The sequence below is a fragment of the Rattus norvegicus genome, chromosome 3 (assembly GCF_036323735.1).
Source record: "Rattus norvegicus strain BN/NHsdMcwi chromosome 3, GRCr8, whole genome shotgun sequence".
NCBI lineage: Eukaryota > Metazoa > Chordata > Mammalia > Rodentia > Muridae > Rattus > Rattus norvegicus.
The window spans coordinates 136,629,377-136,648,025 of NC_086021.1; the positions used below are offsets into that span (position 1 = coordinate 136,629,377).

Genomic DNA, 18,649 nt, shown 5'->3' on the forward strand with positions numbered 1-18,649 from the left:
CTGTATATCAGAGGGTGCTATTACTTTTCCTAATAAAACAATACAACATTAAGTGTCATGGTATATTTAGAATCTTATCTATATTTGGAAAATACTGTTGTATGCTGTGTTCAAGACATCCTGAAACTCACATTTATGTTTTTTTCTTTTTTTAACATTTATTTATTTTATGTATATGAGTGCTCTATAGAGGGCATCAGATCTCATTACAGATGGTTGTGAGCCACCATGTAGTTGCTGGGAATTGAACTCAGGACCTCTGGAAGAACAGAGAGTGCTCTTAACCACTGAGCCACCTCTCCAGCTTTTGATCACTGTTTATGAGCCAATGAGGAAGACATTCTTTAAAAAAAATATGACTTGTGTATGTGTTGTGCACACACAGACACACGATACATGTGAGTGCAGGTACACATGTGCAATGATATACATGTGGAGGTGAGAGGACAGCTTTTTGAAGCCAGTTCCCTCTTTCTACCATGGCTCCGGTGATCAAACTGTTGTCAAACTTGCACAGCACCCACTTTTACCCACCGAACACCTCTCTCACCAGCCCAGGGTAAATGCGCTTATATTTTAGGAACACAAAGATTAAGAGCATCAAGTATGAAAACACCAAAGCAAGAGATATTATCCCACTTTAATTAGAAACAAATATCCAACAGGAAATTGTTTTTTAAAAAGATCACAGAACCACATTCTATGCTAAACCATATAGTGGAACTCTGAATTATTGTTAAAAACATTGTGCAAAGTATTTAATGACATGTAGAGGTGTGGCTTATTTATGACCCCTATGTCGTCCCCTAGCAGTCCTGTCATCATCCTTCCCATTATTTCTCCCATCCTCACTTAACCTCCCTTTGCCTATTTTGTGCTTGCTCAATCGTAACTCTCAACTGAGGAGACTTCTGCAGCCTAGGGCACCGCAGTATCCATCTCCAGCCAGCATGCACATGCGTCCCTCCTGTCCAGTGCAGAACCATCCTTCTGTGAGCACTAGATCCACCACTGTACGTGTCGAACGGGAGCTGCACACCATCACCACGACACAGGAAGGCGCATTAGCCGAGGAACCTTAGGAACTATTCCAAATCACCAGGCTTCAAAAGTCCTGAACAGGAATAGATTCGTCCTTTACATGCTGCAGAAGAAAATAAACACATCAGCTTATGAAAATTACCAACTTAATTAACTCCACCTCTCAGAAACATCCATGCAGCAGAAGAAAATAAAATCCAAAATGAGTTAAATATTCTTCTTGGGGAAAACACCTTGAATTGAAATTCAAAAATCCAAAGCTAGAACTAAATACAAATCCAGAAAACACAGAAAAGATAATGGCATAAAGAACAAACAAACCCAAAACTATAGTAAGCCTTTAATCCAGCACTTGGGAACAAAAGCAGGGGGATCTATGTGAGTTCTAGGCCAGTCTAGTCTACACAGCAAGTGCCAGAATAGCTAGGACTACATAGGAAGTCCCTGTCCCAACCAAAAAAAAGTAAAAAAAAATTAAAATAAAATAAAAAGACTATATTAACAACAGTAGAGTTGACTGGAACGATAACAACTCCTTTATGATTACATCGAAAAGTTCACAGATATGGAGGCTGGTGAGTTGGCTCATCGATGAACAATCCTTGTTCTTGACTGAGGACCCAGGCTTGCTTTCCTACCACCAACACCACAGCTCACAACCCCACGTAGCTCCAGTTCCAGAGAATCCAACATCCTCCTCTGCCCTCTGTGGGCATCAGCCTGACTGTGGTATAGACATACTTCATTATAGACACAAAGCTCACAGATGTGAAGACAACATTGTTAAGCTGTCACTACTACCCAAAGTAACCCACATGTGCAATGAAATCACTATGACATTACTCTGGAGGGGGCGGGGTCCTAAAACCTCATACATAGAATCTAAGAGATCCTGAGTACTCAAACCAACACTGGAAAAGAACAATGCACAGTGAGACCCTGCCTCAAAAGAAAGATAGCCTATAAGATAGGAAAGACCTGACAGTCGTCCCATTCCTCACAAAGGAGAATGAGGGATATGCAAGCAATGCAACAGGGCAAGCAGGAGAGTAAAACCTTGGCAGGAGACAGCACACGGTATTACACTAACAAGGAAACTGGAGGGCCTACAGGCTGAAGATGCTGTATTTCCTTCAAATAAGCCATTTTTACATCTACTATGTGAGGAGAAAAATCAAGTACAAAGTGTTAACGAGGTTGAAACAGAAATTCTATAGCTTACAGGAATGTAAAGTGTTACAAAGCACTTCTACTCCTTGGTTCAGACCCTGAGTAACTGCTGCCAACTTATACCAAGTAACATTTATAACGAATTACAGTAACAATGTACATTCGAAAAAGTGAAACTAATCTAAATCTCCATTGCTGACACCTAATTATGACACAGTCATAGAAGAAAGTGTTACATAAGGGCAGATGCCATACTGCATATCTTTAATCCTAGCACTCAGGAGGCAGAAACAGGCGAATCTCTGAGTTCAACACCAGCGAGTTCCATGTAGCCAACACTACAAAGAGAGATCCTATCTCAAAAATCAAACAGACCAACAGACAGAACAACAGAAAGAGAATTCACACACACACACACACACACACACACACACACACACACACACACACACACACACAAGGCAGGCACCCCTCCCCCATAAAAAACAAACCAAAATCAAAACAAAACAGAAATCACATGGACACACAAGGCAGGCACCCCTCCCCCATAAAAAACAAACCAAAATCAAAACAAAACAGAAATCACATGGCAGGCAAACCCAGACAGAGAAGCAACGCATGCACATATTTTTTTTTTCTTTTTCTTTTTTTCGGAGCTGGGGACTGAACCCCGGGCCTTGTGCTTGCTAGGCAAGCGCTCTACCACTGAGCTAAATCTCTAACCCGCATGCACATATTTTTATTGAGGAAAGAAGGGAAAAATTACTTCAATTTGAAGACAGAAAAACCTCTATTAAGGCTTTTATCCCAATTTCAAGAGATGATTCAAAGAATAAAGAAAATTAGTAGCATCACTTTTACCTTTTTAGTCTATTTACAGGACTTCTTGTCAGTATCCAAAACCTAATACAGAAAAAAACAAACAGTATAAAACCTGTGTGAGTTTTTATTCACTAACACCTCTGGGTACACTGTCCTATCTTATACTTCTCAAATGACTCTAATAACAGCCAACCTAACAGTATTTGGTATTATAAAAAGATATAAGAACCAGATTTCTCATGCATAAGTATTTGCTGTGACTTGTGGTTCCATGGACCTTCCCTCTGGAGAGACGAAGCCCATGCCAGACGCACCTCTGACTTTCTATTTGTCTATGCTCAAGGAGCTTTGGCCACGGGTGGCTTTAGCAGGATTTTTTAATTTTCACATTTACTTAAATCTAATTTTGGAGAGACACCTCTCAACTAATTTACGGAAACAGAATGTCAACAACTGTACCTTCACAATGACCTTTCTCATAGACTAAGAAGTTCTTAAGACAGGATATCTAACTAGCCTTCCACATAACCAAAATGTCTGCCCGTCACGACCCTTGACTTCCCTTCTGTTCTCGTGTAGTCCCTATTTTCTCTATCTTGATTTAAAAAGGTATTAAAGTTGCTAGCTAGAGTGAAGAGATGGCCCAGTGAGTAAAAGCAGTTGCTACCGGGCCCAGCAATCTTGAGTTTGATCGTAGGGACCCACATGAGGAGAAAAGCAACTCCCCACATCTCTTCTGACTGACACAGCCTGCATACACACACATAGTAAGTAAATAAAATTTTACTTGCTGATTATATTGAGATGTTTAAGACCATTCTAGTTCACACTGTCAGTGAATGTTAATCTTTCAGTAACAATAGAAGACTAAAGTAACTTCCAAAGCTAAGTAAACTTAAATTATCATACTCTAGCCTACAAGGCTCTCTTCTTAAAGAAAAAATGCCACCCTCCATCCAAATATACTCTTTTTAAAAAGAAAAACAAGATCACCACCGTACTTACTTTAGCCAATAGTTCTTGTGTTTCAGCAGTCAGCGGGGCATGAGAAAAATTACAGTGATCGCCCTGATAACATTTTGTTCCTGTGTGATAAAACTTGCAAGGGTATTCATGTAGCACAGTGTTAAGGAAAATAATAATTTTATCCAATTGGAATGATTCATTATTAATTTAATAACTATTTCCTCTAAATCTTTCCTACCAGTAGAATCAATGAATTTTCTATTTAAAATATGAGACAATAAAAGGTCTCATTTCAGAAAGACAATCTTGTCTCTGTCACATATAGTCTCATGATGGGCCCCAGGTAAGTTTCCTTCACAGATGAAAGAGATGTGGTTATTGTAGAATGTTCCTTGAGAAGGGGTGAGGTAAAGTCAACAACAGCTGCAGGCACAGGCATTACAAGTCTGGGTCTTTGTGTATGGTTTGTTAAAGTTGAACCAGTTCACACATCGTTATCTAGGAAATGCCAAGTTAAAGCTGAGACTCCTAGGGTATATGACTAAAGAGAGACAACCTCTGTGTAAAGATGGTGTTAGTACTATAAATGCTTATATTTCATGATTTCATAACAAGTTTGGCCATTAGAACTAAGGCTACCTTCAGGTTATGGAAACCTAAAACATCTCTACTTTTCTATATGAATACAGACTCAATTAGACACTATTACAGCAGAAATTACATTCTTCTGGTCTGACTAGGTCTCTTAAACCCTCCACATCAAGAGCAGAACAGACCTACACTTTAAGAGATTTTTCTGAAAGGTCCATTCAAAAGCGTACACAATATAATCACTCTGATACCAAGCTGGGCTTAAGCAGACACCTTTGTCACAGCAGCAAGTGTAGCTTATTGAGAAGTCTGCATCCTCCGTGTTATATGAAGAGGGCAGAGAACCTTGTGATAAAGGATATTATGTAAATACAGGCAGTTTTCACCTTTGGTACAATATCCTTGAACATAATACTTACACATCTCCTTTTTCTTCTCTATCTCTGCATCATGGTCAAACTTACACTGGTCTCCCTGGGTCAAAGAGTAAGCACAAGTTATGTCTCACAATTAGACCTTTGCAGCTCAACTCTTACTAAACTTCAAATGAGCAAGTAAGCACGTGATTTAGTCTGCTGAACTTCTAAAAACTCTTAAGACATTTTTAATGTAAAGCATCTTTAATAAATTACCTATAAAAACATAAAGCACTTCACTACTTTTCAACTAACCCTTTTCCAAGAGTAAAGAGATTTTAAACCTTCAGGTATGCTTTAAGACTATCACACGGAGACAGCAGCTCTAGAACAGTCCTGCCGCGAGCACACTGTGGTGTAGTTGTGCTTACAAGCACACTCTCATACCTTAATACACTTCCTTTCTAGGAAGTATTTGCAGACTTGCTTGCCTTTGCGTTCCACCGTGTGCTGGTTGATAAAGCCTTGACTCATCCTCACACGTGGCTGCTTCTCTTCAGGGCCATCAGCCTATAATAAAAAAAAAAAAGAGAGAAAAAGAAAATGAAATATTTGTTTGATAAAACTGTTTTAAACCACTTTTACTACATTAAAATATCTCTCTGACAGCTGTGCTTGGTGACCAATGCATCGTCCCAGCATTCCAAGGCTGAAGGGCAGTTCAAGTTCAAGGCTAGCCTGGGCTATACAGCAAGACCCTGGCTCAAAAAAGTGTCTCTTCTAAGAGGGCCCTGGAGAGTTGACCTTTGGTATGTGGGTTTATAAAATGAGCGCTCATCAGTTTCAACAGCATTCAACCACTGGATACTAGCACTGGTAAAACTTGAGTACCTGAGTGTACTTTGCCCTCATTTTGTAAAAATGAATACAAGAAAACTAATATATATATATATATATATAAAATGAAAATATATTACTTGTGATAAAAAAATCTAAAATAGAAAGAGCTTCATATTTATGGAAACAAAGCTGGGAATCAAATTTCACAAGAAGCAGTGGAGCATCTCTACTGCAATGATACATTTTTACAGTTTAATATTTAAAAAAAGAAGCATCTTAAAATCTATTTTAGTACTTTAGAAATAAAAACTATTTATAATGTGTTAACTTGTGACAGAGCTTAGAACTTCTGCAAGCGTAAGTAGTAAATATGGTTTTAACAACATGGTATGTGCAATTAAGGAGCTAGTGTGCCCCTAGTCACCTGCTTTGCAAGAATATCATTATTAATTTATTAAGACCATAAAAATCACATACGTATCTCAGTTTAAAGCTTTGGTTTTAAATGATTCTGCCATGAGACTCTACGACAGGGTTAGAACTTGATGGCTGGTGTGGGCCAGCCAGCCATCTGATCTCTACGTTCAGGTTCCCTGTGTGTAAGATATGGGGAAAGGGACTACTTTTGGATAAGTCTATTCCAATCTTTAGCATTTGGTATTCCCCCCCCCCTTTTTTTTTTTTTTTTTGGTTCTTTTTTTCGGAGCTGGGGACCGAACCCAGGGCCTTGCGCTTCCTAGGTAAGCGCTCTACCACTGAGCTAAATCCCCAGCCCCTTCCCGCCCCTTTTGATATGGGCTCTCACTGTTACCCAGGACAGTCTTGAACTCCTACCTCCATTCCTAAGCAGTTGGGACTACCAGGCCCTCACAACCATGCTCAGCTAACGCTTGGTATGTCTGATATTTTAACCTCCCCAAACTATTGACCCCGTGTCTACGCTGAAGAAAAAGCTTGCCATTCAGTTTAACAGCCTTCAGGAAATCAGTCTAGAGAACTAGTCACTTTCCGTCCTATGCTGAAGTACAGATGCATATTAAGGAAGGACAGATACAAAGCAAAATCAAAGTACAGGAGCAGGACTGTGGGACCTGGTAAGGCCAAAGTGCAGAAGCAGCTGTTCTAGTTTCCAGAAGGAATGCAACCCAAAGGACTGCAGTATATAAACTGCAGGACTGTGTGGCCCTTCAACGTCTCCAAGGGGGTTTCCCTCTGCCTCCCAGTTTTCTATAGATAGTGATGGCCTAACACTCAGACACCAAAGGGCTGGTGCACTAGTATTTTGGGCCAACAGGGAAATAACAGAGGCTGAAATGGGTGCCGGCAGCCAGTGCTAAGAGGGAAGGAAGCAGTGGTGGAAGGAAGACCAGAGATCCCCACAGAACCCTGCTATGTGGCATGTTCCTGCCTCCCCACATCAATGAGCACTTCCTGAAGCTGAAGTGAAAGATAAACACCCTGAAGGCATCCTCCTACAAGACAATTCTTGTACCTTTCCTTGGGAGCCACCAATCTTCAGCAAGGCATTTGACCCTTTGTTTCCAGTGCCAAGCCACTTTCGCTTCATTTTCTTCTGTTTAACTTTCTTGAGACCAGCTTTAGATTTTTTATTTTTTTGTTTGGCAGCTAAAAACAAGCAAGTTCATTTTTAAAAATAGCATAAAGGTATGGTATCAGTTTAACCTTCAGAAACATGCCTTATAATAATTCAGGGACACTCTGAAGCTCAGAGAAGGAAAACTGGTGTAACAACAGTGCCCTGACTTTCGAGGAGCTTTGCCATTATGGGGGAAAAAAAGAGAATTCTAACATCCCAATTTCAAATACATTGTTTTTGAAAAGAAGTGTTGGATGAGAGACAAAAGCAAAATAACTAATTAAATCAATCTTGCAAGCCACAGGCCAGAATATTTTGAAGATATCAGTAACTGACTGATGTAATTAGAATCACCACAGTTTTACAAGAGAGAAAAAAAAAACTACAGAGATTTAGGACCTCATATATTATAGGGTTTTTTTTTTCCTTGAAAATATGTCAGAAGGCTGAGGATGGTGGTGTATACTTGGGTGCTGGCTAGATTTTGTCAACTTGACAAAACCATAATGATATGGAAAGAGGCACCTCAGGTGGTAAGATAACTCCATCAGACGGCCTGCAGACAAGTTTATAGGGCATGTCTCAGTTAACGACTGATATGGAGGCCCCACTCACTATGGGTGATGCCACCCTGGACTGGATGGTTTAAGAAAACAGGCTGAGAAAGCCATGGGGATTGAGCCAGTCAGCAGATTCCTCCACGGTCTCTGTTTCACTTCTTGCCGTGGCTTCTTTCAGTGATGGGCTGTTTATTACTCAGAAGTATATAACAGGATACCATCTCTTTCCTCCTCAAGTTGCTGTCATGGTGTTTATCATAGCAATGCACAGCAAACTAGGACAACAGTAAGCCCAGCACTGAGGACTCTGAGGTTGGAGGGTGAGGAGGTAAACAGCAAGATTTAGACTACCTGGGCTAGGTGAGATCCCATCTCAACATATCATAACCTCTGTCAAAAGAAAGAAAAAAAACCATCCCATTCCATATACACTAATTTACCTATAGATGTGCTTTGAATAGAAGAAACTCTTGGAGGAAAACACAGTAAATGAAAAGCATTAAGAATTTCATTTACACTGGGTGCATGTAGCACCCAGAACTAGGCAGGCAGAGGATCTCGAGTTCAAGGTCAACCTAGTCTACAAAGCAAGCTCCAGGGCAGGCAGGGCTACACAGAAAAACCCAATTTCAAGAGAAATGAATGTCATATGCCTTCATATAGAAAGAAAGAGAAAAGAAACGAATGTCCTTTCATATCTATGGCCAAATCCCATTTTAGCAATTTAAAATAATACATTTCAATTTAAAAAAATAAAAATTAAAAAAAAATTAAAAATATATTTGTATGCTAGGAATATGGTTCTGTGGTAGCAAATTTCCTTAATAAAAATGAGGCCTGGGTGATCAATCCCTAGCACTTAAAAATATATGAACCCAGACATTCACAATCATCCAGTCAGTCGGTTCTTTAAATAAGAGTCAAACAAACAGCACAGCCTGTCTTTCATACATGCAAAAGCTGGGGATTCAGGCTTCTGACAGAGATGCAGCTTTGATAACTCACTAGCAGCTGCCTAGTGTCTTCTACAAAACAAGCATTTATATCAAGCAACCAAGTGTTGGGTTACGTCTCACATCAAGCAAGCTCGTATCTGACAACGAAAGTCACCTTCTCGTCATAAGATGAAGAGCAGGTGATGAACGCTTGTCCAAATCCAGACAATCATGACACCTGCAGCTGAGCACTGAGTGACAGACAGTTTAGCTTACTCTGCTGGGTATCTCCTGTCCCTGCTTTCTTCACAGACTCCTCAGGAAGCAGCGAGGGTGGAGCCACGCTGGCCATTTCTTTGGCTTGTATGTACTGCTGAAGCTCTTTGTCAAAATTATCTTCTGATTCCTGACTGCATGTCTCTCCATCACTGTAGGGGTCGTAGTCCTTACTTCTTGATTTTTTACGTGGCAAACTCTTTGGTGGTGTTCCAGCGTGCCCAAGGTGCTTAAACTAAGTAAGGATGAAAATTGAAATTTCAAAACTTAAGATACATAAGAAATAATGGTCATTAAATTGTCCATTATTGCATTTGTATGATGGATACGTGGGTTTCATAAAACATTCTCTACACTCCTTTTTAAATGCCTTAAGTTTTTGCAAAATTTAAATGGGCTGGAGAAATGACTTAGTGGTTAGGAGTACATAGTACTACTCTTCCAGAGGACTCAAGTTTGGTTCCCACTACCACGTCCAACAGCTCACACCTGTAAGTCCAGCTCCAGAAGAATCTGATGCTTCTAGCCTTGAAAGGCAACAGCACTCAAGTGCACACACACATGCATACAACTAAAAAAATAGTATAAAATTTAAAACACATACACAAAAACAAACCAACCAACCACAAGGAAGTCAAGGAAGATGGCTCGGTCAGTCAAGTGTCTCCTGTGCAGGCTTGAGAACACAAGTTCAGACCCCTAGCACCCACGTAAAAACTGTGTCTGGTAGCCTCATAGCTGTCCCTAGGAGACAGAACTACATGAATAGAGACAGACAGATCCTTGGAGTTCACTGGACAGTGCATCAAATGCATCAGTGAACTGGAGGTTCAGAGAGAGAGAGAGAGAGAGAGAGAGAGAGAGAGAGAGAGAGAGAGAGAGAGAGAGAGAGAGAGACAGACCTGTTTTGAAGTAGAGAACAATCAAGGAAGACAACCAGCATCAACCTCTGGCCTCTACATGTGTCTCAAGTGCTGTGTTGAAGATGTGTAGCACCACACCACCCAACTTGTCTTGGCTATTCTTTTTTTTTTTAATTAACTTGAGTGTTTCTTATTTACATTTCGAGTGTTATTCCCTTTCCCGGTTTCCGGGCAAACATCCCCCTAATCCCTCCCCCTCCCCTTCTTTATGCGTGTTCCCCTCCCCATCCTCCCCCCATTGTCGCCCTCCCCCCAACAATCTAGTTCACTGGGGGTTCAGTCTTAGAAGGACCCAGGGCTTCCCCTTCGACTGGTGATCTTACTAGGATATTCATTGCTACCTATGAGGTCAGAGTCCAGGGTCAGTCCATGTATAGTCTTTAGGTAGTGGCTTAGTCCCTGGAAGCTCTGGTTGCTTGGCATTGTTGTTCATATGTGGTCTCGAGCTCCTTCAAGCTCTTCGAGTTCTTTCTCTGATTCCTTCAATGGGGGTCCCATTCTCAGTTCAGTGGTTTGCTGCTGGCATTCGCCTCTGTATTTGCTGTATTCTGGCTGTGTCTCTCAGGAGAGATCTACATCCGGCTCCTGTCGGCCTGCACTTCTTTGCTTCATCCATCTTGTCTAATTGGATGGCTGTATATGTATGGGCCACATGTGGGGCAGGCTCTGAATGGGTGTTCCTTCTGTGTCTGTTTTAATCTTTGCCTCTCTATTCCCTGCCAAGGGTATTCTTGTTCCCCTTTTAAAGAAGGAGTGAAGCATTCACATTTTGATCATCCGTCTTGAGTTTCATTTGTTCTAGGCATCTAGGGTAATTCAAGCATTTGGGCTAATAGCCACTTATCAATGAGTGCATACCATGTGTGTTTTTCTGTGATTGGGTTACCTCACTCAGGATGATATTTTCCAGTTCCAACCATTTGCCTACGAATTTCATATAGTCATTGTTTTTGATAGCTGAGTAATATTCCATTGTGTAGATGTACCACATTTTCTGTATCCATTCCTCTGTTGAAGGGCATCTGGGTTCTTTCCAGCTTCTGGCTATTATAAATAATGCTGCTATGAACATAGTGGAGCACGTGTCTTTTTTATATGTTGGGGCATCTTTTGGGTATATGCCCAAGAGAGGTATAGCTGGATCCTCAGGCAGTTCAATGTCCAATTTTCTGAGGAACCTCCAGAATGGTTGTACCAGTCTGCAATCCCACCAACAATGGAGGAGTGTTCCTCTTTCTCCACATCCTCGACAGCATTTGCTGTCATCTGAGTTTTTGATCTTAGCCATTCTCACTGGTGTTAGGTGAAATCTCAGGGTTGTTTTGATTTGCATTTCCCTTATGACTAAAGATGTTGAACATTTCTTTAGGTGTTTCTCAGCCATTCGGCATTCCTCAGCTGTGAATTCTTTGTTTAGCTCTGAACCCCATTTTTTAATAGGGTTATTTGTCTCCCTGCGGTCTAACTTCTTGAGTTCTTTGTATATTTTGGATATAAGGCCTCTATTTCTTGTAGGATTGGTAAAGATCTTTTCCCAATCTGTTGGTTGCCGTTTTGTCCTAACCACAGTGTCCTTTGCCTTACAGAAGCTTTGCAGTTTTATGAGATCCCATTTGTCAATTCTTGATCTTAGAGCATAAGCCATTGGTGTTTTGTTCAGGAAACTTTTTCCAGTGCCCATGTGTTCCAGATGCTTCCCTAGTTTTTCTTCTATTAGTTTGAGTGTATGTGGTTTGATGTGGAGGTCCTTTATCCACTTGGACTTAAGCTTTGTCTTGGCTATTCTTATATATAGGCCCATCTATATAATTTAAAATTAATTTATCAGGTACCACATAAAGTTCTGGAAGGCTTTTCATTGCGAATATATAAATTTATAGATTATTTAGAGAGGAATTAGAATCTTTAGAATATTATATAGTCTTTGTCTTCAATCTTTCTAAGCATTTTATGTATGTTTGTTGGCAGGAGCTCATGTATGTGGAAGTATGTGTCTGTGTATCTGTGTATTCATGAAAGCCCCAGAGGACAAGTTTGGTGTTGTTCTTCAGGCATTATTCACCTTATTTTATGTGTGGGTGGGGTGGGGTGGTGGTGGTGGTGGTGTGTGTCTGTGCGCGCGCATGGCAGAGACAAGTAGGTTCCTGAATTTGAGGCCAGTCTGGTCTACAGAGGGAGTTCCAGAATATTCAGGGCTACACAGAGAAACCTGTCTTTAAAAACCAGAAAGAAAGGAAGGAAAGAAGGAAGGAAGGAAGGAAGGAAGGAAGGAAGGAAGATTGGTTGATAGATAACCAAGATACTTAAAGAAGAAATAAACGAAGATGCCAGGACTTTCTTATATAATAACAAATCAATATAAAACTGTAGTAATTAACTCTGTAAGTGCTGGTGAAAGATAAGATAATTCCAAGGACAAGACAGAAAGTTGAGAAGACTGAACATAAACACTTGATATTAACAAGAACGACAATGTAACACCACAGGGACAAGACATAAGACAGCCCCTTACTGATAAATTAATGGTCCTGGAACAATTAGGCATGATAATAACAAAATAAATGGAGAGATGGGTTGCCTACACACCATGGAGATTATAAATTCCAATGTGGTTAGGTAAAATAAAGCTTTAGAAGGTAATGTAAGAGAATAGGTTCATCAATACACAAGGGATGAAATAGCTGAGAACATATTCTCAAAACCAACTACTTTAAAATCATGACATTTATAAAAAATATCCCAGATGGAATGAAAGCTCAAGAAAGCAAGTGTCTGCAACACATAATATACAAGAATGATGACCAAAATCTACTCCTAAAGAACTATAAAGTAACAAACAAACAAACAAACCACCACCCACAACAAAAACCCCATAGATAGCCTCAACGAAGGTAAGGCAGATGGAAAGATGTGAACAGGTTAAGTAACAGTCAGCAAGATTCTGAAAACACAGCTGCAAACGGGACACCACCAGGATGTCGCACATCCTCCTCAGGCAGAGCAAAGTGCCTCTGTCATCCATGGCGTGAATGAAAATTGGTACGACGCCTTCCTGACACAAGGGCAACACTGCTCATGTGAGGATCCAGCAGCTTCTCTCCAGGTGATGCAGAGTGCATGTACTGCTAATGAAAGCAAGTCCAGAGCCTACCCACAGTAGGATGTCCTGTGTTCAAATGATGACTACTGGCGCTGCAACAGTGATGAAGGAGCACACAGTAGAGATAAGAACTGTAAACTGTATCCTTAGGGATGACCACATAAGCAGCAAGACTGTCAACAGGAAACGATCAGTATATGAATTAGAACTGCTCATGTCAGGGGCTAACAGAGGAAGGAGACAACAATACTTTATCTTGCCCTGAAGTGCTTACCTGAGTGTCCTAAGTTAGTCCTAACCCTACATATATTTGTATTAGTGACCAAAGAGCCTTGGTTCAAGCAGCTCTGTCTGGGGATAACCTGGGTGTCCATCTTTCCATATCACCTTCTTGGAAATAACTTTAAGATACAATATGCTGGGGATAGTACAGAGATTATGAACTCTAGAAATAAAGGAGTGAGGCCTGAATGACTAACCCTATGGGGTAATAAAGTGCAGTTTCTGCATGTGAGCCTCAGTCCTTTTCCATGGCAGCTACACATGTACAGACAGTATTATGTGGTAGCTCACACCCCCAGGAGATGAAGGTGTATCATCTCTCCTGGATCTTTCTATAAGGCCAATTTGTACCTAACTAGCTTTACTGCCAACATGAACATATTCTTATGAAATTGTTAACATTTACAGCCACCCCCAAACATTTTAAAAAGAGGAGCAGATAGTGACTCTGTGATGGACTGAACTTGAGTCTCTCCCTGACTCTAAGTTCTTATGCGTATGTCTTAATACTCAGTGTTTCAGAGTATGGCCTATTTGGAAATCAGGCCACGGCACATGAGGTCATGATGTTTCCCAGGGTCACAGCGTGGTCTGGAACAGATCTTTCCTCACACATCCCAGAAAGAACAACCCTACCAACACCTTGCTCTCAGACTCAATTCCAGCCCAAGAACTACAAGCTAACATAACTGTGTTGTTCTTACTGCCATGTTGTGTCCTGGTACAGCAGCCCCAACACAGTAATCTGGGTTTTCAATCAGTAATACTATAGCTGGTTGAGTTAGTCAGTCAGACCATAAATTTTACATCTAAGTTGACAGGAAAGAAGCTTTCTGAAAAGCGTTTATAGTCCTTTTCAGGAAAGGGGAAAGCCATCTTGTTACAATCCTGGCATTCTCCATCTGATGGTGAGGGGAGTTCAAGGGAAAAGCAAGAAAGTTACTGAGAGATGACTGAGTTTCCCTGACTAAGTAACTGGGCCCTGAATGCTGAACATGATGAGACAACCAGATCCCTCATGCTCGCACAGCCACCCAGAGCCATCAACACGTCAGCCAAGTCTTACCTTCTTGGGAATTGGTTCACAGTCCCGTTTTACTTTCCGTTTGACGTTCTCTGTCTGTGCCTCTTCAACTTCAGTACCATCTGTCTCATCAATTCTGCAGCAAATGAGCAAATGACACAAAAGGGTTTATTGCACAGCATTAAAATTCATCGCTTTAAAAAAAAGGGGGGGGGTGGGCTGGGGACTTAGCTCAGTGATAGAGCGCTTGCCTTGCAAGCACAAGGCCCTGGGTTCGGTCCCCAGCTCCGAAAAAAAAAAAAAAAAAGAAAAAAAATTCATTGCTTAGGTCTGTCTTAAATCTGAAATTTGAAGTCTACTCTTAAATACTCTATAACAACATTAATAAAAACAGCAACGTAGGCCAGGTATCATGCTGCGGTCCTGTAATCCCAACACTCAGGAGGCAGAGGCCAGTGGGTCTCTGTGGCTTCCAGGCCAGTATAGCATAGTATAACATAGCAAGCCAGCCAGGGCTACACAGTGAGACTCTGTCTCAAAATAACAATGATGATGATGTTAACCAAAAAAATGTTGATATGTATGTGAATATACTGTAAAACTGAAACTTTGTATTATAAAATCTTAATGCTTAAGTAGTTTGTACGTTAAATCACCAGTCATTCTTCAGTCTAGTCACTCAATACATACCAAACATTCACGTCAGGCTGTGGCCTCATGTCATGAGGTACAACAAGGGAAAGGACAAGCTGTCTCCCTGCCTTCTGAGAGCCTCTATCTTCTTGGGAGAAAAGTAATACAGGTACACATATAAGGAACACTTAAGTTAGATTTGGGGCTTTCTAAACAGAAAAGATATGGAGGAGGAGTGTAAAAGAGAAGGGTATGCCAGGTGCAATGCAGGATGCCTTCAGAGGTTAGGAGACAAACCCAAACATGAAGATGAAGAGCTCAGGCATGAGAGGTTGACTGTGGGTAGATACTGTGTGAGGGAATTCCTGAGCATATTCTAGCACACTGGCTCTCGACCTGTGGGTCTACACCTTTGGAGGAGGGAGCAGGGGTTGAACAACCCTTTCATAGGGGTTGCATATAAAAAATTTACCTTAGAATTCATAACAGCAGCAAAATTACAGCCATGACATAGCAACAAAAATGTTATGATTGGAGGGTCACCACAACATGAGGAACTGTATTAAAGGTTCCCAGCATTAGGAAGGTTGAAAACCACTGTTATAGCAGAGTTCAAAATGAAGGGATAGATGAAAGGATACAAAGTATCCGTAAGGAGAACTGTGCCTGAAACCACAGGCTGTCGTTCTACTGTCCCCTCTGCTTCCATTAGGAACCATGACCCTCAGTCCTATTCCATGGCCTACCCAGAAGCCAGTAAGCCAGCTGCAGCAACACTGAACTCTCTCCTGTTTCTTTTTTTCCTGTTGCTGATACTTTTTTTTAAAAGACAGGGTCTTTACACAATGTAGACCAGGCTGGCCTTGAACTCAGAGATCCACCAGCTTCTGCCACCCCAGTTCTGGGATTAGAGTGTGCCACCATGCCCTGTTGCTATTTCTTAATCACCTTGGTTGGCTCTTCATCTCTGTAGCTCTCAACAAAGCCAGCCCTCGTCTTCCTCTTTTCTATATGTTCATTCTCAGTGATGCCTTTCAATCTTCTGGCTTCTAATATCATCTGTATACAGCTAATTCCAATATCCTAACCTCCCTGCCCTGAACAACCAGCTAACTTCCCATTCTACTGATTTACCTGGATACCCACCATCAAAACCACCTTTCAGATAAGACTTTTCTTTAACTATCTTCTTTACAACACTATTCTTATTATTCCACAATACTTCCTAACTCCTCACTCAAGTTTTCAAAATTTCAATTCATTTCTCTTGCTGATCTTACGTGTTATCATCTGCAAGTACTTAGTGTCCATTTCTTCACAGTGTCAATACGACTTAATTTCCATGAGTAATTCTGCTTTGGAAGATGGGTGATGAATTCATAGGTAATGAGGTAACCTGAGCACCTGAATCCTAGGTCTGCCACTCACTGCACAGTCTGGAAAGGTGACTAGGCCTCAATTTTCCCATCTGTAAAACGAGAACATCACTTTCTTAAGGTTGATGTGAAGACTAAAAGTTTCACACTAAATACACAGTAACGCTCTTGATGGTAGCCCAGCTAGGGTAATAGTTCCCACTGAAGTGTTTGAGGCTGAGCTTGGAGCTTGCTATGTAGACCAAGCTGGTCCCAGACTCCCGAGATCTGCCTGCCTCAGCCTTTCAAATGCAGAGATTAACAGGCCCAGCCCAACACTGGAAATGTATCTCTTAATGAGGGTGGGGAAAAAAAAAAAAAAAACCCTTCGTGAAGTATTTGTCAAGTGTTCCACTGAGGGATGAGAGAACATACAAGACAACGATTTAGGAGAGATGGGATTTGAAGGCACTATCAACTCAAAAAACTTAAAAAGTGAATGGGTATCTGCACAGAAATCCTGCACTCTGTACTAAACATGATAACAACATGCCTTTCCAATTTAACTGAAATACTAAGCCGAAATGGTGCTTGCTGCTTTATTCTGGGATTTCTGGTTCAGGATCACTGGCAGGGCACTCTATCTATCAACTCTCAAGAACCAGGGGTGCCCGCAAAGTGGCCTCAGAGGTGAGTGACAGCAAACACGTTAAGCACGTGCAACGGGAGCAGCCGGCCCCTGGGGGGCAGATTCACAGAGGCCGGGGCCTCCTCCCGCCGCCCCGCCACTGCCCTCACCCGCAGTCCCTACTCCGACTTCCACCCCACTTCCCCTCCCGACCTCTCCGCTCCGGTCTAGGACCACGCGCCAGCCTTGGCTCGCGGAGTCCTAGGAGCAAGGGGGCGGAGGCCAGGCGGTGGCCCTGCAAAGGACCGGACGTGTGGATCACCTTTCCTCAGGGTCGGCGGCCGGTTTTTTGCCGAGGGCCGGATTGGGGGGCTTTGAAAAAAGATTTTCAAAATCCATAACTCAGACAGGGACCGTCCCTCTCCGCGCCGAGCAGGTACTGAACAACCACCGGAGCCGGGGCTAAGGAACCTAGAGTGAGCCAAGGGCCGCACGCTCCGCCCCGCGTATGCGCACGCGCTTCAACTGCTTGGGCGCAACTCTGCGCAAGACCTGGCCTGCCCTACCACGCGTGCTCAGTTCTCACTGGGGCTCTTTCAGTGCCTGCGCTGCGCACGCGCAACTCTCTGTACTTGCCATGCCGGTTTGCGTACCTTTGCGCAGCGATCGAATACCCTTAAAAAATAAAAAATAATTCTTTTTTTAAAGCTGTGTTTTGTGTGTGTGTGTGTGTGTGTGTGTGTGTGTGTGTGTGTGTGTGTGTGTGTGTGTGTGTGAGAGAGAGAGAGAGAGGGAGAGAGAGGAGGGAGGAGAGAGAGAGAGAGAGAGAGAGAGAGAGAGAGAGAGAGAGAGAGAGAGAGAGAGAGAGAGAGAGAGAGAGAGAGTATATGCCCGCGAAGACCAGTTATTGTGGTGACTCACCTAATCTGAGTGTTAGGAACCGAACTCAAGACCTGTAAGTTTTCTTTTAACTTTTGAGCCATATTTCTCTTCCATCCCCTTTAAGATTTTGACAGATAAGCAAAGTTAATTGCACAAAAACAAACCAAAATGGTCTCTACAAAAGTAAACACATAAATATATTTAAAGCAGGCAATTTCACTAGAAAGTGCTATGTATTGAGACTATGTATTAAGACTAATAGGACACAAGCTGTTTGGGAAGGCTTGAAAGGGGTGAGCTCTCAGTCTTGAGGATGATTTCCAGAGGTGTCCTAAGGAGAATTGTAAAGACCGGAAAATAGATGACGTTTGGAAAGCAGGAGATTATTTCATGGAAATAAACAGAAGAAAAACTTAAAACTATGTTCTGGGCCAGGACAGAAAGCCTGACTCCACTGTAACTGAAGGGATTGTTTGTGTCCTAATGTGAGTCATGGTTCACCCCAAAGACAAATGAAGAAAATTATTTGAGGTCAGACCTCTTCCAGAAGGCAATTCTACACCACCACCCCGTTATATGGATGGACAGTCTCTTTTTTTTTTTTTTTTTTTTTTTGCACTTGAATAATAACATGAGAGAAAATTAAGAGGTAAAAACTAATACTATTC

At 41.7% G+C, this 18,649-nt stretch overlaps 1 protein-coding gene across 3 annotated transcripts; it reads right to left on the reverse strand.

Annotated features, from left to right (window-relative positions):
- Positions 1-621: 621 nt before the first annotated feature.
- Positions 622-17,622, reverse strand: Zc3h8 (zinc finger CCCH type containing 8). Of its 3 annotated transcripts, none has more exons than XM_063283754.1 (9): positions 17,422-17,622; positions 14,526-14,619; positions 9,155-9,389; positions 7,279-7,412; positions 5,394-5,516; positions 4,951-5,064; positions 4,039-4,146; positions 3,073-3,114; positions 622-1,144 (listed from the first exon to the last, which is right to left on the reverse strand). In XM_063283754.1, exons 1-8 carry the CDS (start codon positions 17,496-17,498, stop codon positions 3,082-3,084), a joined length of 918 nt encoding a protein of 305 aa, XP_063139824.1. In that variant the 5' UTR covers positions 17,499-17,622; the 3' UTR covers positions 622-1,144; positions 3,073-3,081. The 3 variants fall into 3 exon arrangements, with proteins under 3 accessions (XP_063139824.1, XP_063139825.1, NP_001012090.1); XM_063283755.1 differs by lacking the exon at positions 17,422-17,622 and adding an exon at positions 16,397-16,582; NM_001012090.1 differs by having other exon boundaries at positions 623-1,144; positions 4,039-4,148; positions 4,953-5,064; positions 17,422-17,576.
- Between the last annotated feature and the right edge of the window lie 1,027 nt (positions 17,623-18,649).

Excerpts from the sequence above, each read along its gene's own strand:
- Zc3h8 (XM_063283754.1), bottom strand. The coding sequence starts at position 17,498 with ATGGATTTTGAAAATCTTTTTTCAAAGCCCCCCAATCCGGCCCTCGGC. Across the intron at positions 14,620-17,421 it reads GCCGCCGACCCTGAGGAAAG|AATTGATGAGACAGATGGTA; the intron begins GTGATCCACACG and ends CATTTGCTGCAG. Across the intron at positions 9,390-14,525 it reads GTGAACCAATTCCCAAGAAG|TTTAAGCACCTTGGGCACGC; the intron begins GTAAGACTTGGC and ends ATCCTTACTTAG.